This window comes from Heterodontus francisci, chromosome 13 (genome assembly GCF_036365525.1).
Source record: "Heterodontus francisci isolate sHetFra1 chromosome 13, sHetFra1.hap1, whole genome shotgun sequence".
NCBI classification, from domain to species: Eukaryota; Metazoa; Chordata; class Chondrichthyes; order Heterodontiformes; family Heterodontidae; genus Heterodontus; species Heterodontus francisci.
In genome coordinates, this window is record NC_090383.1 from 9,084,043 (window position 1) to 9,100,887 (window position 16,845).

At 43.6% G+C, this 16,845-nt stretch overlaps 1 protein-coding gene across 2 annotated transcripts in view; it reads right to left on the bottom strand.

The window, feature by feature from the left end:
• LOC137376220 (synaptosomal-associated protein 25) overlaps positions 1-16,845 on the bottom strand; it is a 108,326-nt gene that overhangs the window by 33,902 nt on the left and 57,579 nt on the right. For both annotated transcript variants that reach the window (XM_068044341.1, XM_068044342.1), the window contains exons 2-3: positions 5,612-5,741; positions 2,265-2,306 (exon numbers count right to left, since the gene is read on the bottom strand). In XM_068044341.1, coding sequence (XP_067900442.1) covers positions 2,265-2,306; positions 5,612-5,683 — 114 coding nt within the window. In that variant the 5' untranslated portion in view covers positions 5,684-5,741. The remainder of the gene's footprint in view (positions 1-2,264; positions 2,307-5,611; positions 5,742-16,845) is intronic.

The window sequence follows — 16,845 nt, forward strand, 5'->3', positions numbered from 1 at the left end:
CCCATATAATCCATGTCTGCACACCCTGTCATGCCTATCTAACCACAATGCCTTTGCAGGCTCTACTTCACCAGGGAGGAAATGTGCCATCTAGCCTGCAGAGAGCCTCTATTGCAGGAATGGCACTGCCAGTTCAAGTCACCAGAGCCCTGAACTTGTAAGCCTTAGATTCAGTACAGGCTACCACAGGGGACAGCAACAATACCAATCAATCTGCAGTGCACAGAGGTATCATGTGCTATTCACATGGCAAATATCCTTCATCACTTTCCCTATGGAAAAACCAGCAGCAGAATGAGTTGGCCCTGCTTTGCAGGATTCCCCCCAAGCCTAAGGCATTATTAACGGCACTGAGATGGCCATCTGGACCTACACACAGTGCCGTGTCCTTCATGAACTGCAAGGGGTTCTGTTCCACCCATGTGCAGATGTTCAGTGATTAGTCACACAGGATTATACAAGTGAACATCTGCCTCTTGGGCAGCAGGACCCACACTTTCATTTTAGGACAGTTTTATAATGGTGCCAGTGATCCTTATTCTCAGCACTTTTCTATCTTTCAACATGTAAAAAGGCCATAACTTGTTATTGGCAATAGATTCTCTGCTGCTGGAGCTGATAGATGTTTGTATAGTGCAGTCATGGCAAGTATACTGGCATAGTCCTTTAAGAATTTTATTGTAAAGTCAGACCACAGTTGGCAGCTCTATTTTCAGAGTTTCCTCAGAGCTAGTGATGAACTTAACTGAAGTGATTCTGTATCACTGCTGACTTGTGCCTGCTGGCCTTCCTTCAGAATAAAATCTGGAGACAGCAGTGATCATTATTTCCTGTAAGGTCATCTCCTATCGCACGTCACTGCTAATGATAGGCATGTCTCTTCCCTAACGACTATTCAGCTCCATCTTTAAGAATATGTACTAATTACATAAAGCAAGAGAATAATGGTCTAAAACTATATATACATTGAGGTTGCTCACATAGAAACAGCTGGCTTACTGATATATTGAGACTGCCTGCTAAAATTAAGCAACCTTACCCTAACTAACTAAAACAAACTGCTGTGCTAGATTCAAGATTTGCTCTATTAGAGATAAGCATTAACAACGTTTTCTTTAAAGAATGGCACTAAATATACTTATGCATCAACATAGGCAGATTAGAGTTCCAAGGGGCAAAGCTCATTTTCATCATCAACATATGTTTGCATATTAATGTCATCCTGACTGATTCTTGAAAGTTCAGTTGCATGGTAGCCATCAATGCTCCTGCACAATGTGTACTCAGTTTTGGAACTGAGCTAATTTTTATGTCAATCGTACTTGTCTGTCTCTGTCAATGAAGAGAAAGAGCAGGGTCCATTGACTGTCTAGCCTTATTCTTACTTGCATATCTGCCTCTTTTTTGAGGCCATTCATGGCAACACAGTTTTTGTTGCGTTGAAAAAAGCATAGGTCCATGCTTTATTCAGGCCAGTTTCCTGTATGCAATGTACCTGCCATGTTGCCCAACTGTCCTCTTGAACACTTGAGAAGGGGAAGAAAACAGAAGGAGAATGGTATCCTCAGTATTTGAACAGCAGCGCTAACTCTCAACCACAGGTAACTATAGGAGGTGCTCGTCATTGCTTGACAGCTTTCTGACAAGGAGGAAAACCTATATCATTTATTCACTCATAATTCCTGTCAGCAAGCTTTCAATGCCAGGTGTGGAGCTGTCAAGGGTTCTGGACAGTTCCACTTCTCCCAGATGAAGGAAACCCAATGGAAGCAAGAGGTCTTTGGGGCAAAAAGGAGAGAGAAATCGAAGGAAATGGAAAAAAAAATATATTAATTTTAAATCTGAGATTGATAGATTTTTGCTAGGCAAGAGTATAAAGGGATATGGAGCCAAGCCAGGTGGATGGAGTTGAGATACAGATCAGTCATGATCTCACTGAATGGCGCAGATTCAAGGGACTAAATGGCCCCCTCCCATATAAATGAGTAGTGTTAATTAAAGTAGGATGATAAAGGGTAGAATTTACAGGATTAGTCTCATTCCTTTAGGACTGAGTGGGATTAGAGTCTTACTGGAGACATTTGCTGCCCAGATTCCTCTTGACCAAAGATATAAAAATGATTTGTAAGGACTTTAAAATGAGAAAATTAAAAGAAAAGGAATTTTTAATAAATTAATCTATGTGACAAAAACCTATTGCCGTTTAAATACTTTTCATAAAATAATAAAAGAATGTAGTTCACATCTAAGTATAAAGTCCTTACCTCTTCAACAAGCTGAAGCATACGACGGGTGCTTTCCAATGACTGTAACCAGGAAGAAAGATCGAAAATAAGTGAAAATGAAACACAATCAGAAACCAAGAAGGAGCAGCTTAATCATTTGTACTAATTACATGAAGAATCATAAAATAGAATCACAGAATCATACAGCATAGAAGGTGTCCCTTCACGCCTGTGCCAGCTTGTTGAAAGAGCTATCCAATTAGTCTCACTCCCTTGCCCTTTCCCCATAGCCCTGCAAATCTCTCCCTTCAGGTATTTATCCTAGTCCCATCTGAAAACTATTATTGAATTCCACTACCCTTTCAGGTCTTTGAGGGTACCGTAACATACTGGTCATGTTACTGGATGAGTAATCTGGAAATGTGAGTTCAAATGCCATCTCAAAGATTGGGAAATTTAAGTTCAGTTAATTAAATAACTTTGGAATAAAAATCTCATGTCAATAATGGTCACCATGAAACTATCGGATAGCTGTAAAAATCCATCTGGTTCACTAGTGTCCTTTAGGGAAGGAAATCTGCTGTCCTTACCCAGTCTGGCCTACATGTGACTCCAGACCCACAACAATGTGGTTGACTCTTGACTGCCCTCTGAAATGGCCTAGCAAGCCACTCAGTTGTATCAAAATCATTACGAGAAAAGCTATAATCTACACAGACTACAGCAGCTCAAGGTGACGGCTCACCACCAACATCTCAAGGGCGATTAGGGATGGGAAATAAATGCTGGCCTTGCAGCCATGCCCATGTTCTGTGAATGAATTAAAAAAACCCTTTCAGGCAGTGCATTCTAGAGCATAACAACTGACTATGTGAAATGAAGAAATAAAAACTACTGTATTCAGCTTGATATTAAATAATTGTTAGTCTCTGTTCTTCAGTATACAGCTGGAATTTTTTTTTAATATGTGTTGCTCAGAAATTAAATCTAATTTTATCAAATCAAATTACATAGTGCAGAGTTAGTGTTGCTGCAATGATAATAGGACAATGGGATATATACATCCAGATATTGTTTTATTCCTTGTAATAGAGAAGCCCAAAGGGCTGTAGCAATGCTAATTAAATAGTTAACCCGAGATCTGCCATTTTCCCCTTGAAATTTAAAAACCTTGAGGACACATACGTTGGAATCTCATTTGTTCTCTTTTTATTTTAGTCGAAACAGTGCAGCAGATGCACTGCAGTGATGCCGGGCAAAGGGAATCAGTAGACACAAGCTCCCCTTTCATTATGAGACTGATGCATTTTTGCTGCATTTTCTACATTTAGAAAAATCTCGGCAGAGTCAGTGGCAGTGGGGACTGTTCTGAAGAAGATGAGGAAATTCCCGGGGCGGATGTTGTGAACATTAGGGATTTATCCTCACAAGCCACCTGTACTTTCTTTCGCACACATTCTGAGTGCACTAACACTGTTATCAGAATGAAAAAGCATTCTAAGGGAACCTCCTTTGTTACATCTTGTGATATTTTGCACTGATCAGCATATCCACAACATGCTGATTGGGTGAGATGAAACGGAGTGGGAGGAGGCTTGTGTAGAGTATAAACTAGTTGGGCCAAATGGCCTGTTCCTGTGCCGTATACTGAGTGTAATTTTATGAACAAATAGAGTACAAGCAAAGCTCAAATGTTGTTAAATAGACTTTTTTTAAAGAGTGATGAGGCAAACAATTGCATAATGATGCATTTAGCAGACTAAATGTATGAATAGCACTTACTCCTTCAGCATTCTTCTCCTTTAAGATAATTTAGCTTCTAGCAAGGTCAGCACAGGCTCTTGATATTGTCTGTTGCCAGCATGTCAACTACTGAACTTCAATGAGTCACATTATTTTCAGTAGAGCAGTTGTATTGCATGAAAAGATATTTGCTTTTTTTAATTGCCTTGTTACAGATTACCCATACTTGAAATGTATTGGATAATCTTGTAAATGAGTGGATAAAGCCTCAAATAATGACATTAATTATACAATGCAAGATGACTAATGCCAGATGTGTATAAATAACCTAAATGTGGTGCAAGAAATGTGGCTCACCACAAATATTCACAAAATCAAAAATTTGGCTTGAATGTAATAGCTTCTGTTAATATAAGAGGTTCTTTGCGATTTTTTTAAAGACATTAATGGTGAGGCTACACCATTAGATCAACATTTCTACTGAACAAAAGTGCCCAGAATGACCTCCCTCTGGTGGAAAAACTTGCAGCATGGGTAGAAAAGAGAAGGAGCAAAAAAGGAGGCAGGAGGCAAAAAGGGATAAAGAGAAAGACAAGGGTGACAAGGGACAGGTGGACTGACAGAACTCTGACAATTAAAATCTAAATCCAGCGAGATACATAAAGAAATAAGATCTAGCTGTATCATGCCTTAACATTCCAACAAACTTCACATATGTGAGAACAGATGCTGTGTGTCAGGAGAAGGACATTAAGTAGAGGTGACCAAAGGCATGATGGAAGGGGTAGGCTTTGAGGAGGCTTATAACGATTGAGGTAGCAAGGGAGAGAGATTTAGGGTGAGATCTCAGGGTGTTCAGCTGAGGTTAATTTTTTTTATTCATTCATGGGATGTGGGCACCACTGGCTAGGGCAACATTTATTGCCCATCCATAATTGCCCTTGAGAAGGTGGTGGTGAGCCACCTTCTTGAACCGCTGCAGTCCATGTGTGGTAGGTACACCCACATTGCCATTACGAAGGGAGTTCCAGGATTTTGACCCAGCAACAGTGAAGGAACGGCGATTATAGTTCCAAGTCAGGATGGTGTGTGGCTTGGAGAGGAACATGCAGGTGGTGGTGTTTCCAAGCATTTGCTGCCCTTGTCCGTCTAGTTGGTAAAGGTCACGGGTTTGGTGCATTGCTGCAGTGCATCTTGTAGATGGTACACACTGCTGCCACTGTGCATTGGTGGTTGAGGGAGTGAATGTGTGTGGATGGGGTACCAATCTGTTATTGAAGGTGAAGCAGGGAGAGGAGGAATGCAGAGGACACTAGAGTTGAATAGCGAAGAGCTTGGGCATTGAGAGTGAAGCAGACTGGAAAGGTAGGGTCAGCTGAGGCCATGCAGACATTGGTTCTACTCTTGGCCAGCTCCTTTCCCTCATTTACGCCTTTGTTGTTGTCATCTACAGACAAGGGGTCAACTTCCACATGTACGCTGATGGCACCCAGTTCTACCTCTCCACTGCCTTCATCCAGTGCTTTTTTTTGCGTTAATGTATGACTGAAGCAGCTGAATCTGCCAATGCAGTGAATCGAATTCTGAAATCGGTGGGAATTAAAAGGTGTTAGAATCCAGTGCTTTTGTGCAATAAGACTCACCTCATCAGCCACCTGGTCGGCGCGTTGTTGCATATTCTCCAGTTCATTGCGCATGTCTGCATCATCAGCCATGATGAATTAGTGCTGCCAATGGAAGCTGCAATCCCAGCAAATACGGCACCAATTAGGCCTATAGATAAATAAAGATGGGTGAATTAAAGTGGCGTGTTTCAACACAAAGATGAAACATTCTTCTTTACTATAGTTTTCACTGCAGAGAAGTCAGAAGTTGATAACCTCAAAACATGATTATTTATTATTACAATTTAATAAAGAGCAACGTCCAGTCTTACTAATACTGCAGTGAGACCAGTTTGATTAACAACTGTTCTGATGAAAAGTCATCGACCTGAGACGTTAACTCTGCTTCTCTCTCCACAGATGCTGCCAGACCTGCTGAGTATTTCCAACATTTCAGATTTCTAGCATCTGCAGTCTTCTGCTTTTGATTAACAATCTGCCAAGCGTTCACAACTAGTTATGGTTCATTCCTACTTTGACTGACCGATTACATTATACATTCTGTCATGCAAATCACTGCTCCAATAAGACAAGGTTAAAGCTGGCAGGAGAAAATATTAAGCTATTGGGGGAGGGGAGCGTTACATAGCTACCTCCTTATTCTAAATGATACCAAAAAACTAAGAGTCCATACTCAATGTTGTGTCTTCACTGAGCTAATGTTTTACAATGAGCAACAGCCAAATGCAGAGACTTGTTTTGAGCTCCAGGTGTCAAATAAAGCCGTGTGCTGAAAAAGTATTTCAAATGATGGCAATGCATTTCTGAAGTCGTAGATTCAGATCACGAAAAACAAAACTGCATGAATAATAATATTGGGAGTAACAGAATGGTCATCAGTTTAAAAAAAAGACAGTCTATTTATTCAGTCTTTGTGAATGTTATAACTCATATGCTGTGTCATATATATTTCCTTTATTTCCTTTTCCTGATATCCTACACCACCTCTACTTGATAAGAATGCTTAGTATGTTGGCTGGGCAACAATAGCTACACAAATAAAAAATTAAATCAATTCTATATGTATAAAATAAAGAATTACGAGTAGCTGGCAGAGAATTGAAAAATGTAATTCAATCTACTGATATTCATAAACCATGCAGCTTCCTTCTCAGAATCCAAATGATATTAATTTTAATGAAAGGATTATGCTCTAATAAGATCTGGCAGGAAATCAATGTGGAGCATTTCAACGATCTGTTATCAACTTGAACACAGCTGGTTTGTTTCAAGACTGATTGAGATCCCTTTTAACACAGTCCTCCCTCTGCTGCTACCTGACATTAGTCAGAGAATCATGGAACAGGATAGCACAGAAGGAGGCCATTCGGCCCATCAAGTCTGCACTGGGCTCTTTCATGGAGTAATCCAGTTAGTCCACTCCACCCCACTCTTTCTCCATACCTTGCACTTTAATTCTACTTCAAGTATTTGTCTAATTCCCTTTTGAAGGCTATTATTGAATCTGCAGCTATTCCCCTTTGAGGCAGTGCACCCCAAATCCTAATCACTCATTGCACATAAAAGTTTTTCCTCATGCTGCCTCTGGTTCTTTTGCTAATCACCTTAAATCTCTGCCCACTAATTATTGGGCCTTCAGCCACGGGAAACAGTTTCTCTTTATTTATTGGGCTGGATTTTACAGCACCACCCCCCGACATCGAGGGTCATGGGGTGGGGGTGTGGGGGGGGGTGGGGTGGTGGCGGGGAATGCTCCGGCAAAGGCTCACCATGGGCCTTGAGGCCCGGGAAAGTCCGGCCTGATATTGTCAGCGGCGGCGAGGTCTCGTGGTGGCCCCTTCCGCTGCTCGGCAATTGGGTGGCCAATTTATTTAAATCAATAAATTAAGTACTTACCTGCTCCCGCTGTCCATTCCGGAGCCATATTGGTGCCAGTGGCCGGCACTCGCATGCCTTTGGATACCCATCCGGGGATCCAATGCAGGACACTGGTGGGGAGGGGGGAGCAGGTACGTATCTTGGAGGGGAGGGGAGGAAGCAGGATCAAACTCCTCCGATTGGTATAGGGGATAGTAGGAAGGGGTAAAGTGCATAGTTTATGAACTGCAGGGGGGGTGGTGGGCGGTGGTGGGGGAGGCTCAGGTGCACCAGGTAAGTATTTTTGGGGAGAAATGGCAAAGGATGAATTGTAAGGTTATTGGGGGGATGGGAGGGGGGCTAGAAACATTTATTTCACTTTTTTCTTTTTTTCTTCTTTGGCCTCCTTATCTCGAGAGACAATGGGTAAGCGCCTGGAGGTGGACAGTGGTTTGTGGAGCAGCACCTGGAGTGGCTATAAAGGCCAATTCTAGAGTGACAGACTCTTCCACAGGTGCTGCAGATAAAATTGGTTGTTGCGGCTGTTACACAGTTGGCTCTCTCCTTGCGCTTCTGTCTTTTTTCCTGCCAACTGCTAAGTCTCTTCGACTCGCCACTCTTTAGCCCCGCCTTTATGGCTGCCCGCCAGCTCTGGCGATCACTGGCAACTAACTTCCACAACTTGTGGTCAATGTCACAGGACTTTATGTCGCGTTTGCAGATGTCTTTAAAGTGGAGACATGGACAGCCGGTGGGTCTGATACCAGTGACGAGCTCGCTGTACAATGCTTCCTTGGGGATCCTGCCATCTTCCATGTGGCTCACATGGCCAAGCCATCTCAAGCACTGCTGACTCAGTAGGGTGTATATGCTGGGGATGTTGGCCGCCTCGAGGGCTTCTGCGTTGGAGATACGGTCCTGCCACCTGATGCCAAGGATTCTCCGGAGGTAGCAAAGATGGAATGAGTTGAGACGCCGCTCTTGGCTGACATATGTTGTCCAGGCCTTGCTGCCGTAGAGCAAGGTACTGAGGACACAGGCTTGAAACACTTGGACTTTTTTGTTCTGTGCCAGTGCGCCATTTTCCCACACCCTTTTGGCCAGTCTGGACATAGCAGCGGAAGCCTTTCCCATGTGCTTGTTGATTTCTGCATTGAGAGACAGGTTACTGGTGATAGTTGAGCCTAGGTAGGTGAACTCTTGAACCAATTCCAGAGCGTGGTCACCGATAATGATGGATGGAGCATTTCTGACATCCTGTCCCATAATGTTCATTTTCTTGAGGCTGATGGTTAGGCCAAATTCATCGTAGGCAGCCACAATCCTGTCGATGAGTCTCTGCAGACACACTTCTGTGTGGGATGTTAATGCAGCATTGTCAGCAAAGTGGAGTTCTCTGATGAGGACTTTCCATACTTTGGTCTTCGCTCTAAGACAGGCAAGGTTGAACAACCTGCCATCTGATCTTGTGCGGAGGAAAATTCCTTCTTCTGAAGACTTGAACACATGTGAGAGCAGCAGGGAGAAGATCCCAAACAGTGCAGGTGCGAGAACACAGCCCTGTTTCACGCCACTCAGGATAGGAAAGGGGTCTGATGAGGCACCGCTATGCTGAATTGTGCCTTTCATATTGTCATGGAATGAGGTGATGATACTCAGTAGCTTTGGTGGATATCCGATCTTTTCTAGTAGTCTGAAGAGACCACGTCTGCTGACGAGGTCAAAGGCTTTGGCGAGATCTATGAAAGCAACGTAGAGGGGCATCTGTTGTTCGCGGCATTTCTCCTGTAGCTGGCGAAGGGAGAACAGCATGTCAATGGTGGATCTCTCTGCTCGAAAGCCACACTGTGCCTCAGGGTAGACACACTCAGCCAGCTTCTGGAGTATGTTTAAAATGACTCGAGCGAAGACTTTCCCCACTATGCTGAGCAGGGAGATTCCACTGTAGCTGTTGCAGTCACCGTGGTCACCCATGTTCTATTCGAGGGTGATGATATTGGCATTGTGCATGTCCTGTGGTACTGCTCCCTCATCCCAGCACAGGCAAAGCAGTTCATGGAGCGCTGAGAGTATAGCAGGCTTGGCACTCTTGATTATATCAGGGGCCATGCCGTCCTTTCCAGGGGCTTTTCCACTGGCTAGAGAATCAATGGCATCACTGAGTTCAGATTTTGTTGGCTCTTCGCCCAGCTCATCCATGACTGGCAGAGACTGGGCTGCATTGAGGGCGGTCTCAGTGACAACATTCTCCCTGGAGTACAGTTCTAGGTAGAGCTCCACCCAGCGGTCCATTTGCTTGCGTTGGTCAGTGATCATTGCCCCTAATTGAGACTCAGGGGGGCGATCTTCTTGATGGTTGGCCCAAAAGCTCTCTTAATGCCATCATCCATTCCTTTGATGTTTCCGGTGTCGGAAGCCAGCTGAATATGACTGCATATCTGTTGCCAGTAGTCATTTGCACAGCGCCTGGCTGTTCTTTGTGCAGCGCTTCTGGCTACTTTAAGTGCTACGGATGCTAACTCGCTGGGGGCTTTCTTGTAGTTCAGCAGTGCAATGCGCTTAGCGGCTATGACAGGTTCCAGCTCTTCAAAGTGAGATTGAAACCAGTCTGCATTCTGCTTCTCACGTTTGCCATAGGTGGTCATTGCTGAGTCATAGATAGCTTCTCTGATGTGGGCCCACTTGGTCTCTGCATCTCCTGTGGGAGTGTTTTGAAGGGCTTTTTCAAGTGAATTTAGAAACAGCTGTGGATAAGAAATTCTGTTAGTGTTGATGAGCAGGCTGCCCTTCTGCTTGGAGTGATGTAGCTTCTTTGGTTTGAGTCTAACTTTGCTGCACACCAGGGAGTGGTCAGTGTCGCAGTCCGCACTGTGGAAGCTGCGTGTGATTTGGACACTGTTTATAGAGGCTCGCCTTGTGACGATGAGGTCCAGCTGGTGCTAATGATGTGATCTTGGGTGTCTCCATGAAACCTGGTGACAAGGTTTATTGTGAAAGAACGAGTTGGTGATGCAGAGGTTGTGATAGGTACACAACTCCAGCAATCTCTGTCCATTCTCATTTTTTCACTTTTTTGAACTAACTATATCTTTAAATATTTAAATGAAATGGAAGGGCTCTATGCCCTTTAAAAATGGTGCCTGCGTAAAAGCACCTGACGCCATAGACAGGGACGGACCACATGCACCCTCCATGTCATCAGGCAGGGGTGGGGGGAATGTTCAGTCCGCCCCGGCCATTTAAATGAGCCGCCGCAGTACCGCGACATGCGGTCCGCACAGGCGGACCTCCGTTTTTGAAGCCTAGCTTATAAATTCCAGCCAATTGTCTGTAAACCCTTCATGATTTTAAACAACTCTATCAAATCTCCTCTTAGCCTTTCGTGCTGTAAGGAGAGTTGATGTGCTAACATGTCTGAGTTCAGGGAAGAGCAATTTCCAGTGCAGACATGATGGGCTAAATGGCCTCCTTCTGTGACATAACTTTTCTTTCGTTCTATGGTTTATTAGCCTATTCAAGGGGCCTAATGCCTATTTCACACAGCCATCAGGGACACCTCTACATCATCCGAACCAATGTCGCATTGGACATGTTCCCACCACCTGCTGGTCCCCTGAACTGGATCTCTGGAAAACGGATGCAACAAGGTCCAATTTCACCCCGACTAAATCCTTAAACCTAGTAGGTCATAAAATTGCCTTTTGCAAAATCTGCTGGTTCATTTAACGGCATAGATCTTCTCTTCTCTAAGAGGAGCAGCCCCAGCTTTGCCAATCTATCCAAATAACTGAAGGCTCTCATCCCTGGAACGATGCTCATAAATCTTTTCTGCACCCTGTCTAATGCCTTCATCTCCTTCCTGAAGTGTGGTACCCAGAACTGGACACAATACTCCAGTTGAGACTGCACCAGTGTTTTATAAAGGTTCCTTGCTTTTGTACTCTATGCCTCTATTTATAAAGCTCAGGTTCCCATTTGCCATATTAACCACTTTCTCAACCTTCCCTGTCACCTTCAACAATTTGTGCACATACACCCCCAGGTCTCTTTGTCCCTGCACCCACTTTAGAATTGTGCCCTTTATTTTATACTTTGAAGTGCCTCAATTAGTCAAATTCAGGTAAACGTGAATTGAAAATTTGATCTTGCCCTCAGCCTTTGATTCCTGGCTGCACTGACTTACCTGAACTCAGCCAATGAAATGTTAAGGATTCTACAACAGTAGTTAAGAACGGTAAATCGATGGACAAATTCTCTGTTTGTCTATGTGAAAGGTACATCATTGAAGTTGGAACTATAACACTCAGGCCGTACTAGGTCAACACACATCACATGAGAACCAGGTAGAAAAGGACTGGAGAAATTTTTATCCTGTGAAGGAATTTGGTGAACATGTGACAGAGATTCAATCACGGGAGTTGCAGTTTTTACCCCAATACTGCAACAATAACAACATTGAGGCAAGAAGTGGGGGAAAATGATAAAGGATTTAATAATTTTCATTTTATAAAATCCTGTTTCAGGCACTCAGAGCAGCCCAATTTCTTCCAGGAGGCCAGAACAAGCATTAGGCCCCTCATTAGCATATGCAAGGGGCCTAATCCTTGCTTTAGGTGGAAACCCCAGATGCCTGAAATCGTCTGAGGCTGATATGGCATTGGACGTTATTCAGATGTCCTTGGGGTGTTGCTCATAGCCTTGCGAATGGTCATTTTACCCCCATTTTCCATTCAGCAAATGAGAGCAAAGATGATCAATGTCTATCCCATTAGATAAAAATTGGCTTTTCTCAAAGTTCCTGAAGAGATATGCGCACCAGGGTTGGAGTAGCGTGTTTATGAGGTGCTTTGGTGCTGGTCTTAAATATTGTGAAAGGATTAGTTAGGCCCAGACCATGGGAATGACCACCTTATTTGATGCTGGTTTTTGGAGGCAAGAGAGTAAGCATCAAATTTTCTCGTCAGTGGTTTTTCAACAACAGCTTCAGCAAGAATTAGAATCATACTCGCTGCCTAAAAGGGTGGTGAAGTGAAGACAATGAATGATTTCAAAAGGAAATTTGCTAGGCATTTGAGGGAAATAAACTTGCAGGGCCAAGGGGATAGAGCGGGAGAATGGGACTGACTGGATTGCTCTACAGAGAGCTGGCATGGACTCGATGGGCTGAATGGCCTCATTCTGTGCCATAATGAACCTATAACTCTAGGACTCTGTCGAATCAAGTTTGGTGTTAGGAAGTTTGCCTTTTTGTAGAGGGTTATTCACCTCTAGAACAAGTTCCTGGCTCAAGCAGTGAGAGAATTGGATAAGTTATGAGCTGTGGTTTCCTTGAACTAGTCGGAGAGGAATTTCCCAGATTTTAGTTCCCCTGAATTGACCAAGGGTTTTTTTTTCTTTCTTTATTTTACTACCCCCAGTAGATTACATGGCTATTGGTACATTACCTCAATAAATTTGCTGCAATGCACCTGGCGCTACATTTAAAGAGGAACCACCGTAAACATTAAAGAATGCACTCTGAGATTCCACTCTTATCCAGATAGCAGGCATAGGTCTTATCTGTGGCTCAGTGAGTAATACTCTTGCCTGCTGAGTTAGGAGGCTGTGGGTTCAAGATCCATTCCAGAGACTTGAACACAAAATCCAGACCAACACTCCCGTGCAGTACTGAGGGGGTGCTGCAGTGTCAGAGGTGCCATCTTTCAGATAAGATCAAGGGCCCTGTCTGTCCTCTCAAGTGGACATAAAAGATACAATGGTGCAATTCTGTACAAGGGTGGGGGGATTCTCCCCAGCATCCTGCTCAATATTTATCCCTCAATCAAAATCACAAGAACAGATTATCTGGTTATTATCACATTGCTCTTTGGGGGATCTTGCTGTGTGCAAATTGACCACCAGATTTCCTACAACAGTGACTACACTTCAAAAGTTCTTAACTGGCACTTTGGGACGTACTGAGGTTGTGAAAGGCGCTATCGAAATACAAGTCTATCTTTCTTTTCATTCAGCCATGAGCAAATTCATATGAAATGTGCTGGTAAACATACAGAAGCCTTAATTCTCCCGCACATTTCGTTCACCATACTTCCTGTGCCACGTTTGAAGTTGCACGGCAGCCTCCTGGCAGGATTCCCACTGGCAAGCGGGAGCCCGCCTACGCTCAGACATAAAGTCCCAGTTGTGCATTTAAAGAGGCAGAAAAGCCCATGAAGATTAGGGAACTGGCAGCCTTGTAGGCCTCAGGGGGGACTCAGTCCTACACAGGAACGTGAGTGACAGCTTGTAGGGACAGGAAGATGCTGCAAGTCTCTCTGAATTAGTTGGGGGATCTCAGGGCTGTTAGTGCTGCATCCTGAGGCCTGCCACCACCACCTACCAAATCTCAATCCCAAAAAGCAGCAGTACGTTGGACAGCTCAGTCCCTATTTCCGGCTACCATTTACATGAGGGGGCCAGTGATGGAGCAGCCAGCCAGGGGATCGTGGGAGGAAACTCTAAGTCGGTGCAGTGAGGCAGCAGTCAGCCTCACCGACGCTACCGCAACGCTAGATATTGCCTCGTTTTCTGATGCTATCCCATCCCAATTCACAGAGCAGATCCAGCCACAGTGTCCAGAGAAATTCCTCACCTTCACTCTCGTGATGGTTTTGCTATTACTAAACATTGCTAGAATACTAAACAGCTTTGCAGATGTCTTTTTTTATTCAATACAGTAGGCTCTTTTTGGACAGTGTATCAACCATGGCTCAGTTATTAGCACTCTTAACTCTGAGTCACATGGTTCCTGGTTCAAGTCCCACTTCAGGACTTGAGCACAAGAATCAAGGCCGCCACTCCAGTGCAGTACAGAGGGAGTGCTGCACTGTTGGAGGTGCCGTCTCCTGGATGAGATGTTAAACTTTCAGAGCATGACGGGCCCCCCATTTTACTTTAATTTTTAGTTATTTTTTTCTTTTTTCCTTTTTTTTTTCTTTTTCCTTTTTTTTATTATGTTTTTTGTGTTTATTTTATGTTATTTCATCTTAGTTTGTTCAGTTTCATTACCCACTGATTTTTTTTCATGTTTGTACTTACAGCTATTCAATTTTCAGTCCGTTAACACCCTATCTGTCCTAATGCTTTGTCTTTCAACACACCATTAACGTATTGTTTGCCTTTGCTCCACGACCTTCTGGTCAGCTATTCTGTGACCTTGTCCTATCTACGCCTTCTCCATTGTTATCTCTTGCCCCACCCCCGCTTTACTTGCTTATAACCTTTTACATTTCTGATATTTGAAGAAGGGTCACTGACCTGAAACGTTAACTCTGCTTCTTTCTCCACAGATGCTGCCAGACCTGCTGAGTATTTCAAGCATTTCTTGTTTTTATTTATGTTAAACTGAGGCCCCGTCTGCCTGCTCAGGTGGATGTAAAAGATCCCATGGCAGTATTTTGAAGAAGGGCAGGGGAGTACTCCCCAGTGGCCTAACCAATATTTATCCTTCAATCAACATCACAAAAACAGATTGGTCATTATCAGATTGCTGTTTGTGGGAGTTTGCTGTGTGCAACTTGGCTGCCATGTTTCCTACATTACAACAGTGACTTCACTTCAAAAGTGCATTGGCTCTAAAGTGCTTTGAGATGTTTGGTGGTCTTGAAAAGCTCTTTCGAAATGCTTACTTTTTTTCTTTTCTTTCTTTGCTCTCCATTAAGCGAGCATTGCCTGCAAAGTTGAGTGCATCATGGAAATCTTGGCAACGTGTGACAATGATGGGAAATTAATGGAACTTAAAGTTGACAAATCACTTGGACCTGATGGCCTGCATCTCCAAGGGTTTTAAAAGAGGTGCCAACAGAGATAGTGGATGCATTGCATTTGATCTTCCAGAATTCACTTCATTCTAAAACATGGATTGGAAGGTAGCAAACATAACCCCACTATTCAAAAAAGGAGGGAGAGAGAAAGCCGGGAACTAGAGGCCAGTTAGTCTGACATCACTAGTGGGGAAAATGCTAGAATTCATTATTAGAGACAGACCAGGATTTTACAGGCCCCCCGAGGTGCGATCAGAGGTGGGGGTGAGGGGGGTGTGGGGTGGGGAAGGATGTGACGGTGGGGCAGAGGGCCCATTGCCTCCCCGTCGCCCAGTGACCTTCCCGGGGATGGAATAGGCTGACAACAGCCTTCCTGCCCAGAGGCCGTTTGAGGCCCTTATGATTAGGTAGAGTCAACACAGATTTATGAAGGGGAAATCGTTTTTGACAAATCTTTTAGAGTCTTTTTGTGAGTGTAACTAGTAAGATGGATAAGGGGGACCCAATGGATTTGGATTGTCAAAAAAATTCAATAAGCTTCCAAACTGGAGGTTATTACCCAAAATTATATAATTCATGGGATTGGGGTGAATATATTACCATGGACTGAGGATTGGTTAATGGAGAGAAAATAGAATTGGAATAAACGGGTCATTTTCGGGTTGGCAAGCTGTAACCAGTGGTATACTGTAAGGGTCAGTCCTCGAGCCTCAGCCATTTACAATCTATTTCAATGACTTAGATGAAGACACCAAGTGTAATTTATCCAAGTTTGCTGATGATATAAAGCTGAGTGGGAAAGTAAACTGTGAGGATGACACAAAGTGACTGCAAAGAAAGATAGACCAGATAAGTGAGTGGGCAAGAACATGGCAGATGGAATATAATGTGGGGAAGTGTGAAGTGATACACTTTGGAAGGAAAAATAGAAAAGCAGAATATTTTTTAAATGGTGAAAGACTGGGAAACATTAGGATTCAGAGAGACCCGAGTGTCCTTGTACACAAATCACAGAAAGTTAACATACAGGTACAACAAATTAGAAAAGCAAATGGTGTCTCAACCTTTATTACAAAAGGATTGAAGTGTAAGAGTGAAGAAGTCTTATTGCAATTAAGACTAAGACTTCTTTATTGCAATTGTATAGGGTCTTGTGAAACCACACCTGGAGTACTGTGTACAGTTTTGTTTTCCTTACCGAAGGGAGGATCTACTTGCCTGGAGGGAATACAATGGAAGTTTACTCGACTGGTTCTTGGGATGAGGGGATTGTCCTTTGAGGAGCGATTGAGTAGTCTAAGCCTGTATTCCCTAGAATGTAGAGGAATGAGAGGTGATCTCTTTGAAATATATAAAATTTTTATGGGGCTTGACAGGGTAGATGCTGGGAGGATGTTTCGCCTGGCTGGAGAATCTAGAACTAGGGGCCACAGTTTCAGAATAAGGGGTTTGCCATTTAGGACTGAGATGAGGAGAAATTTCTTCACTCAAAATGTTGTGAATTTTTGGAATTCTCTACCTCGGAGAGCTGTGGATGTTCAGATGTTCAAGACAGAGATCGCTAGATTTTCCGGCGCTAAGGGAATTAAGGCA